Source organism: Sparus aurata, chromosome 24 (assembly GCF_900880675.1).
Source record: "Sparus aurata chromosome 24, fSpaAur1.1, whole genome shotgun sequence".
In the NCBI taxonomy this organism is placed as follows: domain Eukaryota; kingdom Metazoa; phylum Chordata; class Actinopteri; order Spariformes; family Sparidae; genus Sparus; species Sparus aurata.
In genome coordinates this window covers 21,536,471-21,558,315 of record NC_044210.1, presented here as the reverse complement: position 1 = coordinate 21,558,315, position 21,845 = coordinate 21,536,471, and the positions used below count along the sequence as shown (strand labels likewise).

General features: G+C 42.5%; 1 protein-coding gene and 1 long non-coding RNA gene across 2 annotated transcripts; one reads left to right on the top strand and one right to left on the bottom strand.

Moving 5' to 3' along the window:
• Positions 1 to 256: 256 nt before the first annotated feature.
• LOC115576697 (adhesion G-protein coupled receptor G7-like) lies at positions 257 to 18,555 on the top strand. The gene is made up of 17 exons (XM_030409283.1): positions 257 to 358; positions 3,095 to 3,562; positions 3,605 to 4,714; positions 9,338 to 9,442; positions 9,605 to 9,717; positions 9,827 to 9,967; positions 10,226 to 10,308; positions 10,400 to 10,548; positions 12,235 to 12,348; positions 12,582 to 12,769; positions 14,230 to 14,382; positions 14,567 to 14,679; positions 15,489 to 15,844; positions 16,080 to 16,161; positions 16,416 to 16,562; positions 16,893 to 17,043; positions 17,654 to 18,555. Exons 1-17 carry the CDS (start codon positions 325 to 327, stop codon positions 17,846 to 17,848), a joined length of 3,702 nt encoding a protein of 1,233 aa, XP_030265143.1. The 5' UTR covers positions 257 to 324; the 3' UTR covers positions 17,849 to 18,555.
• On the bottom strand, positions 6,614 to 9,043 carry LOC115576702 (uncharacterized). The gene is made up of 3 exons (XR_003982909.1): positions 8,531 to 9,043; positions 7,779 to 7,897; positions 6,614 to 6,829 (listed from the first exon to the last, which is right to left on the bottom strand). It is a non-coding gene; the product is annotated as an uncharacterized LOC115576702 (long non-coding RNA).
• Positions 18,556 to 21,845: the final 3,290 nt, after the last annotated feature.

Here is a 21,845-nt window from a genome sequence, read left to right as displayed (position 1 = left end):
TCCGTGATGTTTATGACTAATCTTCTAGTCTGTGTGAAGCTCAAAGTGCTTCACAGGATGATTATAGAGGATAAAAGTGTGATAAAGAAAAAGTGAACACATTTGAAGTAAAAACAAGAAGCTGACATGAAATCAGGTGCTGAGATGTGACGACTTGTTGCAGGTGTTAAATAGTTAATGAAGAACTTTGAGCTGCTGATAGGTGATTTATGGCTTCATTGCTCTTTATGATGCACAATAACTCTGAAACAATATCATGAGTTGACTGAATAAACTGGACGGTAAACACACACCAACATCTCCGATCTGCAGCTGTTAATCAAAATGGAGTTTTGGCTTGTGCTTGTTCTCACTTTAGGTAAGAAACTTTGCTTTACTGTAGAAGTTCTAACAGGACTCAGCAGGTGTGTGTTAGCTTTAGCGATAACTGAAGTGGTCAAATGTAGGACAGGACAGTTTGACCCTGAAAAACTGTTTTTATCACGATTAATCTGTCATCTATTCATCAGAACAGGATCTGAAGTGATATCTCTTTTCTTAATTCATCACTGTGTGAAAACTTCTCAAAGATTTATCAAAACATTATATGTTTTTATCTTGTGTGAACAAAGAATGGTTTTAACATTCACCAATGATGTTGTTGCCTGTCTGTGAGGTTTTGTGCTTTGGTTGGTTGGTTGGTTGGTTTGTCAGCAGGATTACACAAAAAAACAGATTTGCGCCAAACCTGGATGGAGGCCGGGTCTCAGCAGAGAATGACACCATTAACTGTTGGTGTGGATCCAGTTAAAGGGACAGATCCAGGATTTTTTTAAACATAGGTGTTTTTCCACATTTTGGTTCATTACTCGGGGAATAATGCATGGATCAAGACGTATCAGGTGTATTAAGGTGGCTGGTCGCTGTAATGGAGTACAGTTTGATGCAGACCAGGGTGGGAATTGCACAGCGGAAATGTCAACCATGGCTGCCGTTGCCCCGCACTTTGGCCTTGATGCCCCGCGAAAAAAAATAATAATCGTACGGCCACAGTGGCCTTTGAGCCCCTGGCCCGGTCAGCATAGTGAGCTTGCCTTGAATTACAGCCACCTGAGCGTGTCAGGTTCTGGTAAACAGGGGAATACTCAGGAGGAAGGGGTTAGACCCAAACGTATGGAAGTTAAATCAAGTTATTAATCAAGAGCATAGATTTTCAGTTTGAGAGCATGATTTCATTCCTTTTCAGTGACACAGCTCTTTCGCGTGCTCAGATTTTTTCTCCTCATGCTCACATTTTGTGCTTGCATTTAAATGTCTTCTGCTTTCTTTCAAAATGTCTGCTTAAAGTAAAAAATCACATGCCTGTGTTCACATTTCTCCTTCTTGCAAACAAAAATGTCGCTCGCTTTCAAATGTGCCCTCTGCGCGCTCAGATCTAAGTGCACGCGCTCAGAACACACACCTGCTCACAGGTCAAGTTCTGCTCTCGGATCTCTCCTCTGCTCACGGATTTTTCTTGTGTATCAACACTGTCAACCAATAGGAGGCCGGCTACTGTTGACCAATCAGATTATACCCGCTTCTTTGCGGGTGTGTTCGCTGTACTTCAAGGAGCGTCGCATACGGACGGGCACTGTTTCTACCGGGTTTATCTACTTCATCCTCCAGGCTGTTAAATGTGGTGGTTCCCTTTATTTATGACGACTTTTGGAATAAAATATCAGTTAATCAATACACGAGCGCCCGTGCTTTTCATTACAGTAGCTACATCAACATAAAGTAGAACAATAGCGACTCTACTTTCGCCACATTAGCCACTCAAACTTCCTGGATCAATAACTCATAAGCAGTGTAGTGTAACCAAAATCACTCCGGACAACAATGGTTATGAGTTGTATGCTAGTTATTTTTTATTTGTTTGGAAAAAATGTGCTTTGCCATAATTTTGGGGAATTTCTAGTGGGAGAAATATTCAATAACTTCACTAATATTCAGTGTGGTGTCACCAAAATCACCTAACCTTTACCTTACTTTAAAAACACTGTTATCTAATGTAACATTTTATTGGTATTAAAAAAATGTTGAATAGATAATTCATGTCTTATTATAAACTACAATTTTATGGTATCAATCTGAAAGGTAAATCATCGAATTTTACTCAATGGCCTTTGTGCCCTGTCATGTGGCCTTGGTCCTAAAATGACAAAATTCCCACCACCACCCTGATGCAGACCCAAATATAAACACAGTTCTTGGAAAATATTATTTCACCAAGTTGTCTCCTTTCTGATAAATTTGTGGCAAATCCAGTTGGACATATTCAGTGTTCTGGTGTTCAGGACGGGAGTGTGGACTGATTGGTTGTTAAACATCTTATTTGCAACTGTTCGGATTTGGATCATTTAGTGCATTGATAGTAAATGAATGTCCAGAAGTTGATAATGTTGATATTTGATTGAATATCCAGTCATGAAACATGATATAAACCTTTCTAGTTAACAATATGTTCATCACCTTAATGTCAAATATGAAAACTACATTAATAAACCACCTGAACAGGATCAGAACAGCAAACAAGAACACAAGTCTTTCAAATCTGACTGAGTGTCAGTCTCTGACCTCTTCAGGCTTTCTTTTAAAAATGTTTCAATGGCTGCCATGAAAACCATTTATTTCAAAACCTAGAAAGTCGTTGTTCAGGCGGATGTTGATGATCCAGGAGAAAAAGTTTAGGTTTTTAACAACATGAATTCAAATGTATACATCCAAAATACTTTTGTATATCTCCTGCTGTCACTTACTCAGAATATAAATAAGAGTTAAGTGAAAAATATGCATAAAGACAACATTTCAACATGATGTAGAAACATGGTCAGATCACGTTATCATGAGCAAATAAAGTGCAAAGACCAGACATAACATAACAACAGCATCAACGCCCTGATACCTACAGGTCTGATAGATTCAGTCACCACAGTCTCAAGGACCACTCTGACAGTTAAATCTCTGGCTTCTCTGTGGTAGAAAATGTATGATTTCATAGTGAGAATATTCATGTTGGACAATGTTTCCTTCCTTCAGACTTCTGATTTAAATACCTGTGTTTTCCTCACAGTTATTCCTTTGGCTACAAATAACAGTGCTCAGACCACTACTGAAACTACTGAGGCAGGTCCTACTACAGACACACCCAGTACAACTACTATTAGCACCAGTTCACATCCACCAAGTCATCCGACGTCTCCTTCTCATGTGATCACTACACCTTCTCCATCAGAGAGCACTACGATGACTCCAGGAGTCACTCCTTCAACTCAGAGTCCTGATGAGACCACTGAGCTAGCAATGACTCCTTCTCCACCTCCGCACCGTAATACTCCACCTACTGCTCCTCCTCCTCCTACTCCTCCTACTACGCCTACTACTGCTCTGCCTCCTCCTACTACTTCTCCTGCGTCTTCTCCTACTTCTACTCCTACTGAAACGTATAGTCCTGCTCCTTCTACTAATCCTACTCCTACTGAAACTACTCCTCCTATCCCTACTCCTGCCCTTACTACTATCACCACTCCTGCCCCCAACACTACTACCACTACCCCTGCTCCTACTACCACTACCCCTGCTCCTACTACCACTACCCCTGCTCCTACTAGTCCTGCTCCTACTGAAACTACTCCTCCTATCCCTACTCCTGCCCTTACTACTATCACCACTCCTGCCCCCAACACTACTACCACTACCCCTGCTCCTACTACCACTACCCCTGCTCCTACTACCACTACCCCTGCTCCTACTGAAACTACTCCTACTGAAACTACTCCTCCTATCCCTACTCCTGCCCTTACTACTATCACCACTCCTGCCCCCAACACTACTACCACTACCCCTGCTCCTACTACCACTACCCCTGCTCCTACTACCACTACCCCTGCTCCTACTGAAACTACTCCTCCTATCCCTACTCCTGCCCTTACTACTATCACCACTCCTGCCCCCAACACTACTACCACTGCTCCTGCTCCTACTACCACTACCCCTGCTCCTACTACCACTACCCCTGCTCCTACTGAAACTACTCCTACTGAAACTACTCCTCCTATCCCTACTCCTGCCCTTACTACTATCACCACTCCTGCCCCCAACACTACTACCACTACCCCTGCTCCTACTACCACTACCCCTGCTCCTACTACCACTACCCCTGCTCCTACTGAATCTACTCCTCCTATCCCTACTCCTGCCCTTACTACTATCACCACTCCTGCCCCCAACACTACTACCACTACCCCTGCTCCTACTACCACTACCCCTGCTCCTACTACCACTACCCCTGCTCCTACTGAAACTACTCCTCCTATCCCTACTCCTGCCCTTACTACTATCACCACTCCTGCCCCCAACACTACTATCACTACTCCTGCTCCTACTACCACTACTCCTGCTCCTATTACTACTACTCCTGCTCCTACTACTCCTACTACTGCTCTGCCTCCTCCTCCTACTTCTACTCCTACTGAAACATATAGTGCTACTCCTTCTACTAGTCCTAATCCTACTGAAACTACTCCTCTTATCCCTACTCCTGCCCTTACTACTATCACCACTCCTGCCCCTCCTCCCACCATCACTCCTGCCCCTACTACTCCCCGTCCTCTGGTCTGTCATAATGGTGGGATATCACTGGATGGCGTCTGTATCTGTCCTGATGAATGGACTGGAGAGACCTGTTCACGAGGTAAGTCAGGATCATAGTCAAAAAGACTATAAAAATTGTTTGCATCACATAACTCATGAATTTAATAACTGCATCTTTTGCACAATCTGTGTTTATTCATCCCAAAAAGTCGGCCGACTGTCCAGGTGTTAGTTCTAACCCAACCAAGGTTTCTAGCGCCATCCCTGAGCGAATGTTTAGTAGGAACCAAACATTTGTTACGGGATGGCGCTGGAAACCTTGATTACTGTCATTACTTGTCAGCTGCACAAGCAGCAAACTCCTCATCTCTGCCGTCACTCACGGTGGCGGACATTTGTTTCTCCATCGCCCTGATCATTTTGCGGGACACTCTCTCATGGCGTGCCCGTTTGCTGATAACTCATCCCCGCATGTTGATCTCAGGCTCCTCGCTAGCCTTCTTCCTCCCTCCAGCAGGCAGCCTGGCCCTGCTGATGTCCTCCTCAGACAGACGCTGAAGCTCAGTTTGATTTTTTCGCCAATCTCTCACTCTCTTGGGGTTGACAGAGAAACGTCTAGGCACAGCAGAAATAAATAAATGAATAAAAATAAAATAAAAAATGTCCATCCTTCGGCCCATTATCGATCGGCCCACCGGGTGTGATAGTGTGCGCGCGCACACTAACACACACACATTATCACGTTACTGTTCATCAAGTAACTTTCCATGGTCAACAATGTCGGTAAATGGATTATGGCGTTATATTTGTGTCAAATGTCGCGCGAGCGAAAACACATCTGCACACGCGCAGATCTCTCTCTCGCGTAAACTATTCCGTGTCACGCGCGCAGATTTCAACTGCCGCGCGCACTAGTTTGATCTCCGCGCACATATTCATTAACAGAGTGAAGCAGAGGCAGGTGCGCGCGAGTAAAAACCACACGCACAACAAGGCTGTGCAGCTGCTTTGTGCGCGCTCTCTCTCTCCTCTGTGCTCGCTCGCGGTGGAGTTCTGCTCGCTTGAAGCAGACTTTTGACATTTTGGGGGCGGAGACCAAGGCTGACCCCGGCCCTCTTATGATTGGTCATTTTCCAGCCCCCCCAACGTGGGTGCCTTTTCAGTTTCCTGCTAATGACAGCTTCCGTCACAGACAGGAAGCTCAGTGGCAGATTAATAGGTGACTGACAAATCTGGACTCCCAGCAGCATTATGACAACTGTGTTCTAATTAGAAATCCATGGCAAATAAATTACATTTTGATTTGCAAATAAATGGAATTCTATCACCGTTTGTTAACTATTCTTATCAATATATATGCACTTGTGTTAATTGCTTTGAACTCTGAACATTCTTTTTTAACTTTCAGACTTGAGGGAGGCAGACTAAGAGGTGACTGACAATGATTTGCCAACTAACTGCACAATAAGTCTTGACTCACAACAGCATTATGATGATGATGATATCAGATGTTGATAACTGGGTTCTAATAGGAAATCTATGGCAAGAAAAAAATAATTTGGATTTGAATTCATTGCAAGTAAATGGAATACTATCACTATTTGTGAACTATTACTTACTTATCCTAAACTTACTCATTGATGCATAATAAATCACACACTGTCTTGTTTTTCCAAATGCACTTAATACCACAATGAATTCCTTAAAAACAATATCTAAAGAAGTCAAACAGATCAGCAGGTCAAGCTGTTTGTGTCCTTTCTGGTATGCCGTCCTTGAAAACAGTCTTCACCAGGTGTGCTGTGCTGCATGGGGATGCTCTGATCGCTCAGAGAAAGGCGTGCACATGTAGGCAAGACAGAGACCGGAGAAAAGCATGGCTGGCTGAAGTCAGAAGGAGCAATTTACCCACCTACAAAGATTTTATTAACAAAAAAATATTGGAGGTAATATTCAAACAATGCATTTGTACTTTTGCACACTTTAATACCACACCAACTGGAACTTTAAGATTTCTTTAATGAAAAATAGAACACAGAACAGGAAAAACAATGCAAAAAGCAAGGGAAGTTGCAATTTGCCACCCCTCCCAAGAAGCCTCTGATATCATTCACCACATCGAGGAACTGTTTAGGACAAAGACTGGTTCCTCCCTCATGGAGCTTCCAAACGCAGTGGGTGAAGCTCTGGCACTCTCCAGCAGGCTTCCATCATGCTGTGGAGTAACAGAAAAAATCATCAGGAGATTTATTAGGCTGAGGTTGCAGATTGAAGCAAGAAAAATACAAAATGAGGAAAAAACCAAAACTTATAAAGATGGCCATCTTGGAAGCATGAGCCAATCCAAGAAGGTGAAAAAGAACAGTGGCCTAGGTTCAACATCAAGCAACCCCAGAACAGCTGAAAGTGTGTCAGGATAAAGTCAGCATCACTGTCCCTCCACCAACTACCAGAAGACTACAACCATTAACAAGAGACATGTAACATCTCGTCATCATCACTCCTGAGCTATAAGATCTTTGGTCCTTACTCTTCATGTCTCCTGATGTGCAGCATGCAGCATCAATGCCGTATGATAACTTGAATTATTAAATAACCATATATTCATTACAGTTACTAATATACATAGACTCATCACCTATGTCATTAGGCGCACTTGTGCAATCTAAGATAATCCAGTTCAACTGCTCTGCCATACATTCTTACATTTATAAAACTTATACATTTCTATTTTTAGCTGAAATTGTCAAAAAGGTGATCATTCTGATTTCTTTTTATTACAGGAGTCATAGTGGATGCTGCTGTGCTGCGCCGCATTATATTCATCAGTGTTCCTGATATTTTGCCCTCTTCATTACAATACTTGAAGGCAAAATATAAGCAACAATTGTTGAGATAATGCAGTCCAGCACAGCACCGCCACCCACCCTATGACCTCAACAAATAAAGTACAATGAACAGCTTTCTGATAATGTCAACAAAAACTGAACATGTATAAGATTTAAAAAAGGAGAATTTATGGCACAGCCTTTGTACTGCACTGTATGATGTTACACAGGTGTATTAAATAATATGACTAATAGCAATAGTTATGTGTAGTATTATTCCTTTAATTATATTGCAAGGTAATACCCATTTAGTATGATTTATTATGCCTGACCCACCTTACTATGTTTTCAGTCTCACTGTGGTCCACTCAGTACTCCTGGTCTGCAGCATCACTGACGCTCCACAACAAAGTGCTCCTACTGTAGGTTCCCAAATATATGCAAGATGATATCACCTGTTAGGGACATTTGTTTAGAATGACTGCTTGAAAAACATCACATTCATTATGTTTTCAGTCTCCCTATTGTCTACTCAGCACTACTGGCCTGCATCATGCAAAATAAAGTTGTGAAGTGGCATCACTGCACCTATATTCGGATATCAAATATAAACTGGCAGCCCTAATATAGTAGGCTATTGTATAAGTGTATGGGCTGCAATATTTCACAAAATAGCTCTCTTTCTAGCTAGCAATATATAAAAAGTCAGTACAATGCGTTGGTGAGAGACATTATGAGCTCGCAGTTCATAATCAGTGTACTCAGTGTATCCTCATATCATAAGCTTCACCCATCATGTCGCAGCCTCAATGATATTAAATTGATGTTCAACTACAATCACACTGCCTGTACATTAACCTCGCTACTAGTATAAATTGACAGCATTGGATTAAGTTGTATTTAGAGAACAGAATTGACATTTATCAGCCTGTTGCATGTGTTGCTGTCGTTATCCAGTGTGCTAGCCTAAACTTTTAGCTGTTAATATTCTCTAAATCTTCTAATCTAGACGGGAAGAATCCTCCAACATACTTAATTTAATTCAGATGCACTACTGACATGAAATTGTCATTCTTAAAACATTTTACCTTAAACAAGTGTTGCTCCGGCCGTGTGCTCCATAGAAATTACATTGAGCGGCGGTTAGCTTGTGCTAACTTCGGGGACTTTTGAGGAGCTCCATGATCCGCCATTGCTGTGAAAAAACTCAATGCAGTGAATGGAGGTGGCGCCACTCTCTCTCTTGAGGCTCTCTACCCACGTGGGGGGGCTGGAAAATGACCAATCATAAGAGGGCCGGGGTCAGCCTTGGTCTCCGCCCCCAAAATGTCAAAAGTCTGCTTCAAGCGAGCAGAACTCCACCGCGAGCGAGCACAGAGGAGAGAGAGAGCGCGCACAAAGCAGCTGCACAGCCTTGTTGTGCGTGTGGTTGTTGCTTTTTACTCGCGCGCACCTGCCTCTGCTTCACTCTGTTACTGAATATGTGCGCGAAGATCAAACTAGTGCGCGCGGCAGTTGAAATCTGCGCGCGTGACACGGAATAGTTTACGCGAGAGAGAGATCTGCGCGTGTGCAGATGTGTTTTCGCTCGCGCGACATTTGACACAAATATAACGCCATAATGGATGGGCTGTGCAGCAGTAGTTGCGTGGTGGTGTTTAACGCGAATGGCATGCGGGCCCTTTAAATTTAGAAGCAAGAATGAACAAGGTGACTAAGCGACTTAGGTGGAGTCGACAAGGCGGACAAGACGGATTTTCCTCTTTGTGCACTTTCGGTCTGAATGCACAGTCAGTTTGAGCTGCCCCGGTTCTTTCTTTAAGTTAAGAATAAATAGTGCCATGTCTAACATTTGACTAATCTAATGGTCTAATTGCTTGAATTTGTCCTCTTAGAGAATTTTTGCCGAGCACAACAGCTGGGTGGATTCAATTTCCCACGCACACCCATTGGCTGGTTTGCATATTCTAAGGAAGTCTGTCCAACAGGAACAAGTGGTGGTAAGTTTTTACAAACATTCAATTTGCATCCACCTCAATCAAGATATCAGTAATTACTGCCATCTCCACTCTGCTGTCAGTTTAACACCCATCCATCAGGTATGCCAAAATATACAAGTGTTTTTGTGTTCATGTGTCACGTTTCAACTCATTTCGATCCAGCTGGTAAATCAGAGGCTTCGACCAGATGTTCCAGCATCAACGGATCACCGAGTTTTGAACCTAAAGTACATCGTCTCCAGTGTGACCAGACTCTCAGCGACATACAACAAAATGTGAGAAGATGCCTCAATGTCCCTTCCAGAAAGATCTAATTTGGTAGCAGAGTATTTTTGTAGTTAGCAGAAAGAATGTTTGATAACAGCAAAAGTTTTCCTCTTTCAGCTTACCAGCCCAGCTGATTTAGAGTCGCTTGCGAGCAGCACTCAAATTCTGACCTCCCAACCTGAAGAGCTGACGGCTGAAAACGTTACAACAGCAGCTCAGATTGTCGACAGACTGCTGCGGTCTCCTAACGCTACAGAGGTACAAACTGTTATTTTTACTAACATGCTGCGATATTGATATTGTGCTAATACTGTTTGGAGTACTACTGTTTCTTTAAGAAAATATGAACACAAATAAATTTTAGATTAATAACCATCAGTAATGCAGCTATGATGACTAAGTTTGTAAGGGAAAGTATTAGAACAAGTAGAGCTGTCAGTTAAGTTCAGAAAATGACATCAGCTGATCACTTGTAACAAGTGGCTTCATTGAGCAGGTGTCCATGTTTCATTTCAGAGCGTCAGGGTGGCAGCAGTAGCTACAGTCAGTCAGCTGCTGAGCGCTCCAGATGTTAGCGAGGAAAACAACGCTACTCTGGGGTAAATAAATCCTCCACACTCAGGTTTGAATGTCCTTGTGTTCCTGGGAATAAAAATGTCTGATTGACATTTCTATATATTTTGTATCCAGCCTGACGGAGACCCTGGATGAGCTCTCCGTGAACTTGACCCTCGGTCTCAACACATCTCAGTCTCAGGTGGTTCAGCCAAACCTAGTGGTCCAGTCAGCACAGATCCCAGCTGCAGGCACTCAGGGAGTCCAGTTCACCTCTCTGTCAGGTCAGTGTGATGAAATGCAACTCCACTGATACATAACTTGTATCAGACTTTCTGTTGATGTAACTGTAAACTGTGAATTGTTGCTCTTTTCTGTACACGCAACATCTATTGCATGTCTGTCCGTCCTGGAAGAGGGATCCCTCCTCTGTGGCTCTTCCTGAGGTTTCTTCCATTGTTTTTTTTACCCTGTTAAAAGGTTTTTTTTCCATCAACATGTGAAGTTTTTCGTCACTGGAATCGAGGGTCTGAGGACAGAGGATGTTGTTCACTGTACAGATTGTAAAGCCCACTGAGGCAATGTGATTGTGATTTTGGGCTATATAAATAAAACTGATTTGATTTGATTTGGTCAAGTTGCAACCCTAGACCAGTCACCAGATGTTCTGAACACAAAGGATATGTTCAAAAGCACATTACCCGACTTTGGTGAGGAGAGGATGGCGAGACAGGTGACTTGCTAGGTTTTTGTGGTGACGGAACCAGGTAAGCTGTAACGATAACCCTCCTGATATCAGATAACCCAAAAGTGTGCAAGGAGAAAGTGCAATCTTTTCCTTAGTGAAATCAAATGTTTTTTGTTCCTAAACATAACGAGACCACAAAGTGTTTTCTAAAACTGAAAATTACACAGAAAGTGCTGCAACCAAATCACATCTCATGACCAGTGTGACCTGATATTCTCCGTCTCAGGTGTTAAAAACTGCATTTTGCCTGAAGGTCAATAATTCTGAGGATGTCTTATCTATCTAGGTCTGTAGAGGCCTGGAGTTCACCCAAAAGAAAGAATGGCTCATAATTCACCCATTGATTTATTTTCTTCAAGAGCAGCAGAGCTTTTCTTTTGAAGGAAAAACACTTGCTGGAAAACTCAACCATCTCTGGACTCTCTGAGGATCATTATGAAATAAAGTTTTATTTCCCAACATTAAAGTCTAAATGCTCATTTTAAAGATATGTTCTTAAAGTTGTACTAGTTGTACTAAAAATACAGTGTATCTTTGTATTTGTAGAGAAAACGTTCGCACAGTTGCTGAAAGCCCCAAATTCCCAGAAAAATACAAAGTCATTGTTGTTTGTAATAAATGATGCAAAGCATGACCGTAAAAACAAAATGCTGTAACTTGAGTTGAGGAAATTGATGAGTATTTTATATACATGATTTGGCAATTCACAAATTTTAAATAATGCAGAACAAATACTCAGAATACTCTGGGATCATCGGTCTTAGATACTGACTCTCAGAGAGCTTCTCTCAATTACTGTTCATGTTTAATAATTTACAACAGAGGTGGTAAACAAATAAAGTTATCATGATCGGCCTTCATGACAGAATAAATATGAGAGAGAGGTTGACAATCGCTGGATCTTACCGAGTTATTTGATGTAATCAGTGGTGATCAGGTTTGATTAGTCTAAAGTCCACATCACAGTTGTTGTGTTGTGTTCTGGTTGAGCCACAACCAGTTGAGCATTTTAATAGTTTCATTATTTTAATAATCTGAGTGAACAACTTTGTCTGACATGAGGCATCTAAATTTGCTTCCTTCTTCAGGGACTTGTGTTTTGTTATTTGTGAAATAAACAAAAATCTCACTATCACGATTAGAAAAAATTGACTTTTGATATCATCAGTTTTTAAATTGTAATGACAGTATCACTAATGACTGTGTTTCTCTGGGTTTTTAGGAACGTCTGGAAGTTTTGTTGCCGACCGAATTGAGCTGAACACAAACACGTCAACAGTTGTGGTGGAAAACGGGTTCATAGCTGACGCTCTGATATACGTACAATTCCCAGCAGGTGAGTTTTCTGCGATTGTTGGATGACAGAACTGGTGTTACTATAATGAAATACTCCAACTAGTGTTGGCCTTAATTTACTCAGTTGAAACAACACAAGTATATTTTACTGTAAGGTAGTCAGCTGTAAAGGCTTCTTCAGAGAGCTGTCTGTTTTTAGCGAAAGACTCTGCAGAAAAAAAAATGTGAAGATTTCCCACTGAAGAGAGTTGAAACGTCTTTTTCAATCTAAAGAAGCTGCTGGTGTTCGTCAGAGGCCGTCGAATGTCTCGCTGGGTTTCGTCCTCTACCAGAACGACCGATTCTTCAGGTCGAGGCGCTATAAAAGGCAGCGGGCCACCATCAGGGTCCTGTCAGCGACGGTGGGAGGTCAAGATCACAGCCTGATGCCGGACCACGTGGAGATAATGTTCAGACCAACAGTAAGAAAACCTGCTACTGTTAACAAACTTCATTTAGGGTTTTAATTTGTTTCTTCTGGCTTCGCAACATGTTGAGCCCTGTGGTTACCTTCAGCAAGGAGGACCTGTGTCCAGTTGTTGGTTGGTTTGATGGTTGGTTAAATGTTTTGTTGGTTGTTAGCTTCATTGTCGGTCGGTTGGTTGTTTTGTTGGTTGTTGGTTTGATTACACAAAATCTTGGATGGAGGACGGGTCTCAGCCCGGAAAAGACCCCAGTAACTTGGACTAGACTGAGTTACAGAAGACTGTTGGGCCTTGGCGGAGGTATGCGCTCCACTGAGTGCCATTCAGGTTTTAGCCTGTATTGATAGAGGAAGGAGTCCAGACCTGCTCAAACTGGAAAAGTGTCATGAGTGAACCTGTGTTGTGAATGTGTTGTTGTTAGCAGCTCCTGTTTGCAGTGAACACATGGATGTAATAGATTACTTCAAACTAAAGATGACATGAAGATTTTCAGGGGAGTTCTGAACTGTCTGTTTTCTCTTATGTGGGAGTGGATTTATGGACATTTATTCTGGATGGACGTAAAACTGTGTGTGAGTTATGAGTTATCATCATGGTATTATTGTTAACTCACACTGTTGCTGACAAACTACATGACTTCCTGTTGTTGATCGAACACCTGCATGCACCGGTCCCGTTTACAACATGCAGAATCTTTATCACACTTTATTTCATTATTTAATGATTGACGCCTGAACTGTAACATCTAGAACAACACTGACTGATGACAACTGAGTGTTTGTTTTATGAGTGATTTTATGGCAGTGATAAACCTTCAACCTGCTGCTCATTGTTCAGGTCAGTGTTGTGTTGTTCTAGAATCAGAGGAGAAACATGAGGTCCATTAATGAAACTGTCCTGGTGCTTTACATCCAGAAAGTTGAAGATGATCCACAGCTGTTGTTCATGCTCAGTACCTGCTGTGATTCACTCACTCACACAACCAACCAACCAACCAACCAACCAACCAACCAACCAACCAACCAAACATGTCATCAGAGGTCATTAGTCGGGCTGCTAATGACAATTTTCATCCTCACTTAATCTGTTGATGTTTTAATGATACATTAAATTAATAAAATGATGGAAAAACACATTCAGATGTCTAATTTTGTCCAACCATGAGCCCATATATATATAAATATATGTGATTTAATATCTATCTATAATATATAGAAAATAGAGAATACTCCCATGAGAAAAGCTGAGAATTTTTGGCACGTTTACTTAATATTTTCAAATAATGTGGTGACAAATGTTGGCAAGCAAACGTGCAGAACAAAGATGGAGAACATGACAAACTTTGGTCTGGCTGTTTGTTTCCTCAGAGGAGGTTTCAGTTTTTTCTCCTTTCACTGAGCTAAAGTGTGAATGTATCAGTCGGAGGTGAAGAGCTGTTCTGTCTGCTGCTCTCTCAGATGCTGAACGGGACGTTGCTGTATGACTTCGCCTGTGTTTTCTGGAATTATGATGTGAGCGACTGGAGCACCGACGGCTGCTCCAAAGGAAACGCTTCAGACGGACTGCTGAGATGTTTCTGCAACCACACCACCAACTTCGCTGCACTCTGGGTGAATCTCACAACATATTACAAACCTTCAAATGAGACTGAAGCTCTGTTTATTACACTTATCTCAATGGAACAAACATGACTGTTGTAGACAGACTTCTGAAACCAAGTGTGACTCAAAATAAAGACTGAAAAACTAAATGAGCAAAAGCTTCACGACTGAAGAAAAGTTGTTTCTGTTTCAGACATACAGAGAGAAATATGACTATGCAGAAGCCCTGGACTGGATCTCCATCGTTGGACTTTCTCTTTCCATCCTTTGCTTGGTCGTAACGATCGGCCACCACATTAAAGAGAAGTACGATCATGTTGCATTAAAGGTTATACACATGTTGTATTGCACAACATAAAGATCCTGCATTTTGCACAGAAATGTTAACAGTCCTGTTTGTCTCTTCCTGAACATTTACATTCAGATTCAGATTCATTATTTATTGTCCCCGAGGGGAAATTCATTTTCACAGTTCTGTTCCAGACAAAGACACCAGCACACGTGCAGCACCAGAAAAAAAAATACATACATACATTTACAGATAAAACAAAAACCACGACATCTACCTGCTGTTTAGAGCTGTGATGGCAGAGGGGATGAAGCTTTTGCAGAAGCGGGTTGTTCTGCAGAACAGTTGTCTGAACCTTTGACCAGAGGGGTAAAGTATGGATGTAATGGGTGGTGGGGGTCAGGGGCTATGTGCAGCGATTTGCGGATGGTGGCAGTGTTTATGAGGGCTGGCAAACTTGGAGTTGGATAGCATTTAGTTTAGCGTTTTCTTTCACCTTTGGCACGTCACTTCTGTCCGTTATGGGCCAGAAAGTAACCAAGTAGTTTGACTCCAGAACTTTACTTGATAGAGTTTTGAGCTTCTTTATACTCAACTATATTTCAGAGGGAAATGTTGCACTGTTACTCCGTACTGTCTGAGGAGAAAGGGAAATATTTGGCTTCATTCTTATTCTATAACTTCATTCTAAAAGAACGTAGGATGTTATTTTCAAAATGTTTGAGCTTTATTCTGAAATGTCACATTTTATCCTGAAATTTGTATGACTTTAATTTCAAAATTCTTAAAATGCGACCTTTGTTTCTGACCATGATCTCCTCTTTAGCTTTCAGATCAACTCTACAGAAGAGACTAACAACATGAACTCAAAGATGGCTCAGCTGTGTATCTACGTCAGCCTGCTGGCCTTCATCATCACCTTCCTGTCTGGAGTTCACAACTCCAGCAGACAGAACGACGCTCCGGTGGAGGTCGACGAAACAAACAACATCATCCCGGACTCTGATGAGCGCGTGGAGCCGGACAGAGGCTCGTGCACGGCGGTGGCGGCTCTGCTTCACTTCTTCCTGTTGGCCACCTTCATGTGGAACAGTGTGTACAGCACACTGATGGTGCTGCTGTTCTGGACAGACAGTGGACTTCCTCCACACTGGAGTATAATCAGTCATGCTGTTGGATGGGGTACGAGGTTTAAACATGTGATTTCTGTCTGAGAGTAGAGCTCTAAGTCGGCTTCTGTAAGTGCATTGTAACTGAAGTACTCAGAGAAAGAGAACTTACGTTTTTGTGCGTATCAAATGAGATTCAGAGGTGCTGGTTTAAGACCATCAAAGACCAGTTAAAACAAGTTAGAAGGGATGATTGCAAAGCTAGCTTTTTCAGTCTTTAGAAGTTCTCACTTCCTGTCTCCTCCCAGGACTGCCGGCCGTCATCATGGCGATCACACTGGGAGCCACCTACAGAGTGGACAGTCCTCTGGGATACAGACAGGAGGAGTTGTGAGTCCATCATCATCTGATTTATAAATGAACTGTGTGAACGTGTAATGTGTCGACTATGTTGTTGGTTCCTGATTTTCTTGTTGAACCTTCTTTCTCTCAGTGAACCTATGAAACCTTGAATCTTAGTTAGAGTTTAAAATAAAGTTCTGTGTGTTTGATCAAGTTTAATATGAACATATCTGAGACTGAGGTCAGACATATTTAGTTACATCTTCTTCTTCACTTGATTTATTTGTATTTTCATCACGTAGTTGCTGGCTTGCAGTTGGGGACAACAAAGATTTTAACTTTGAGAAGCCGATGTTTTGGGCTTTTGTGCTTCCTGTTGCTCTGATCCTGATCTACAACATCGTAATGTTGGTTCTGGCCACATGGAGGACTAACAGAAAACAGAATAGGTAATGTCGGTACACATCACATGTGTTCACAAGCTTCATTTTTAACTTTTAGAAACATCATCTGAAAACAAGACTAAGCATCAAGAAAGATGACTCAGTTCAAATATGAACAAGCAACAGGGTTTGATTTATTAATAAACGTTAAGGCTACCATTAGCAGACCCGTCATGTGAGGTTTTGAGAATTTGATCTTAATACATTTTTTTAAATGATATTTTAAGAAAAAATCTAAAAAGAATTTCAAGGGAAAAGTCAGAATATTTCAAGACTACATTGGTAATAAATTTGGTTTCAGAGAACTCACCAACTTGTTTTTGTTGTGCTGATCAGCACCAAGCCTTCGTGGAGGGAGATCCTCAGCAGTTTCTCTCTGGCCGTGTTACTGGGTGTGTCCTGGACTCTGGGGTACCTGGTCCTCGCCTCTGAAGGAACGGCCCACCTGGTCTTCAGCATCGTCTTCTGTCTCTGCACGACCACACAGGTACGTTAGTTTGATCGACCTCCCTGTTAACTTCTACATGGACTTGTTATTCATTGATTTAAATGAAGTCTGAACAACAAATTTGTTCAGACTTATAGCACACATTTGGAAAGATTTCTGGACTGATTAAATTCAGGTGGATTCCCCCTCGTGTCAGAAGAACAATAAGGAAATTTGGCAAAAATGTGGGTACATGACTTTTACCAAACTCTGATGTCAGAAACTCAGACATAAAGTAGAGGAAAGTAATTGTTTGGTTACGATAACTTTTTTCTAATCAATTAATGCATTGCTCATTTGTTATTGTACTACAGTGTGGCACATATGGTTACTCATCTAAGAATAATACAACATCATCTGCATACAGGTGGAGTTTTATGTCCTTTCCCTCAAAGACCAACGACAGACTTAAAGCACATTCATGAGGCATCAGAATAATCTCACAAACTGGTTCACATGAATGTCCCCACAAGTCAGAATAACAATTAACATTTACCGTTTAGTGGTAAACGCCTTGTGACTCTTATTTCTCAACCTGGGAAATTTGGCCATCCAATGTGATGTGAACGCACCAGAAATATCTTTCATCTTCCTGCTTTTGTGTTGTTAGGGGCTTCAGATTTTCATCCTAGTCACAGCCAGAACGCCGTCCTTCCAGGCCTCCGTGTCCCGGCTTGTCCGGTACATCTCATCCATGAAAATGAACCTCAACAAGAGATTCCACAACCTGACCAAGGCCTTGAGGAAGGGGACTGGTTCTGAGTCCTACAGAGACCTGGAGGACCAGCAAGAGTCTATGTTCTAGTCATCATGTACATGGGTATCTTTAAAAACAAACTCTGACCTTGTGGACCACATTTATGTGAGATTATTTTTGTACACATGGGATCCCAGAGGACATTGAGGTACTTCAAAACACTTGAGAATCATTGAGACTTCTGACTAACACTTCAGGGGGATCTCTTTATCTCTGACAGTCCGTAGAACTGCAGAATCTTAATGTTTTTAAGTTTCTTTCACTATCAGAGTAATCCAGTGATAGTTGTCTGTACGTCCATTAGTGCACTGTTAGTGCAACTGAGCTAACTTTAAATGGAGGACATTTGACTAAATCTAAACAAATATAGGCTTGAAAACTATATAAGAAGAAACAAGGATTTCATGTAATTATCTTCTGATTCTGTCAGATGTTTGTTAACGGCAGTAAAGGAATAGTTTGTATGCTAAATATAAAGCTAAAGCTGTTAGCTTAGCATGATCACTTATGGTATATAACTAATCTTTCAATGGTCTGTAAACAACAAAATGGTTTTAATGGTCATAGATGAAATGAAACGATCCTTTAAAAAGAATAATGTATGAAATGGTTATTGATTGATTATATTAATGAATACTATGTGAGGGTCTGAACTGGTCTCATACTGGTTGTTTGTGGTCCAAACACTGTTTTCAAATCAGCCTGTACATAATAAAACTGTGATTTTTTATATTATTAAATGGTTATTGAATGTCTGAACTGTCTTTTATTGAACTAAACTGGATATCGGTGGTGTAAACAGGTCATCAGAGGTCTAAACCAGCACACAATGATGGTCTAAACTGGTCTTTTTTATTCCTTTGGATAACAAATCTTTATTTATATTAATAAATGGTAATCAAAGGTGTCAATTTATCTGTTTTTGTAATCTAAGCTGCTAACTTATTGAGTAAATGGTCTGTTCAGTGTCTAAATCTGAATCTTTGATGGTATAAAATGCCTGTTGTTTATGTTAAATGTTAGGGTTCATCTTTGAATGGTCTGAACTGGCTTTTGGCCGATCACATGATCTTTTCCTGGTCAAACCAGCACCAGATGGACCAGTACACAATGGTTTGTTGTCAGCCTGTACTGGTACACTGGAGACATCGAGCCACCAGAGGGCACCAGAACTCCAGCCAGTAGTTTACAGACAAACAGCGGTGTGTATCCAGCAGGAGAGTAACTAAGTACATTTACTCAAGTACTGCACTGAAGTAAACCTGTGATGCAGTATTTAGAGCTGCAGTCAGCTTCGTGCAGAGAGGAACTTCTAACTTCACCCGACTACGTTTACACTCAACCAGTCAGGTGAGAAACAAGTTGGAGATCTCTGTAGAGAGTAAAACAGCTGCTGCAGCCGGTCCAGAGTCACTGCTGATGAATCACATTTGAATTCAAATGTTCTGACAGAACAACCCTTGTTTTAGCGGGTCGGACCTTTGAATGACTGCTGGGACATTCTGGACACTTAAAGTCAATTCTTCACTGGTTTTAGAAGATCTTTGGTGCTGCAGTCACTTTGAAATGTCAGAAAAAGAAGGGGAGTAGGAATCCCTCTTCCTGACGGGACAGCAGCACGTCCTGTTGGATCAGAACCAGCTGAAGTTCTGCTGATGACCAGCAGAGTTATGTTAACATTCGGCCCTGATGAGGCAGCAACAGCAGTGTAAGATCTTCATGTTGGACGGACTTCAGACAAAGACGGATCCAAACGATGATTGTGACGAGCGGCGCTGAGTTCAGGTCATCACACTGAAAGCAGCCATCTGTAACGAGGTGATGCTCGCTCTGTGGGTCAGAACCAGCAGAGACAGAACGAGCGTCTGATATGTGTTGTAGTGGAAGCAGAGTGATTCTGATCTGAGGTCAGCTGTTTCCTGTGTTTCCATCATGACTCATCAGTGTGAGCACTGAGGGATTCCCGCTGACTCAGCGTTTGGCTCTCAGCGTCTGTTTGTTGTGGATCCTCCAGCGTCGGCCCGATGACACCGAGCACAGAACCACAGGAACTCCTGCTCAGCATGGACCACTCGTTTCGTGCTACAGCGTTACATCGACTGTGGACTGTGTGTTCCTGTTCCACCAGTTTGTTTCCATAAAACTTTATTGTCATTTCTTGTGTTTACAGCATCAACATGTTGTTCTCTCAGTGAAGCCCAGCTGGTGGGCCAGAACACAGAGACAACCGGACAGACCAGAACCTAAATATACGCATGTCCATCAAAGAATAATAAATACAATTTGTTCACGTCCCTTCACAGAACCCTGTGTTTCCTCCTGCGCTCTGATTGGATGATTCCCTCCTCACCATCGTCACAACAGAAACACAGATTGTGTCTTTGACCTCTGACTGAGGACAGTTCTTATGAGTGGTTCTGACTGTAACTGGACACAGTTTGATGTCCGGCGGTCTGACAGAGGGACAGTTCTCTGGACTCAGACCGTCCCGGTTGTGCAGTGCCGGCCTGCACGTGCAGTTTACGTCCTCAGAGACGATGTAAAGCTCTTTATTGTTCTTATGAAACTTCATCACATCTGTTGAAGTGAGTCATGAGTCTTTATGTGAAGCTGAATGCTAATAAACTGCAGAGCAACATAAACCAGACTGAGAGCACTACAGCAGGCGGGCTGACTGACTGAGGACCAGGTGAGTCCAGGAGGATGTTGGACCCTCTGCTGTGTGTCCTCTGACTGAAGGTGAGACCGGCTGCCTGATATGAAGCTTTACCGGCTCTGAAACGTCTCAAACCTGCAGAAACTCAACAACCTCTCCGTTCTGACGGATCCTGTCAGGACAGGTCTCTGTCACTGGTGCATCTCTGAGGAAATCTCATTATTAAACATATATTAAAGGCAGATTGTTGCATAATCCATCCTGATGTGAACCCTCTGCTGCTGGGTGGTTTATTTCCTCTGCGGGGGTGTGGAGGCGGGCCGGGTGGAGACAGTGTGTGGAGCCTGGAGCAGATTAAACCTCCTCCGATCGCAGAGCTGCTCTGACTGGAAGCAGATGCTGAAGTGACGGCGCGGGGGTTTCCTCCAGTGTGTGTGTGTGTGCGTGTGTGTGTGTGTGTGTGTGTGTGCGTGTGTGTGTGTGTGTGTGTGTGTGTGTGTGTGTGTGTGTGTGTGTGTGTGTGTGTGCGCGCTCAGATTTCACATTAAAAGCAACACGACAGACGATGTTATTCAGTTTGTCTCTGAATGAATTCAGCATGTTGCACATTTATCACATTACCGACTGTCCTGAGGTTCATTTACCGTCTTCTTCTTCTTCATGGTCTCAGATCTGGAGTTTCTCCCAGCATGCACCAGGAGAGCAGCAGGTCAGCTTTGGAGGTTTAACCCTGAAACACGGAGGAGACGGGATCAGTTTGGTTTAGTAGAAGTGGAACGATTTGTTCCCATCCTGGTTTCTTTCTTCAGATCCTCAGAGGAAACTCTGGATCCGCAAACATCTGTTTGGTCTTCGTGCAGCTTTGACGCCTTCAGCAGCAGCTTCATTCACCACAACATCTGCCTTTCAAAATAAAGCTCGCTGACAAACAGTTTACATATCTTGACTTCTGTCAGACGGACACAGTGAGGAGGTTTTATAAAGATCACGTTTTGATTTCAAATAATCAGTTCTGTCAATCACTCCTGTGATTCACCCAACAAACCTGCAGCCGGCTTTCAAAACTTCAGGTCCCTTTCACACCTGGAGGCCCCTTTCACACCTGGAGGTTTCAAAAGAGGACCACAGGTGTGAAAGAGACCTCCAGGCCCCTTTCACACCTGGAGGTCTCTTTCACACCTGGAGGCCCCTTTCACACCAGGAGGTCTCTTTCACACCCGGAGGCCTCTTCACACCCGGAGGCCTCTTTCACACCCGGAGGCCCCTTTCACACCCGGAGGTCTCTTTCACACCCGGAGGCCTCTTCACACCCGGAGGCCTCTTTCACACCCGGAGGCCTCTTTCACACCGGGAGGTCTCTTTCACACCCGGAGGCCTCTTTCACACCCG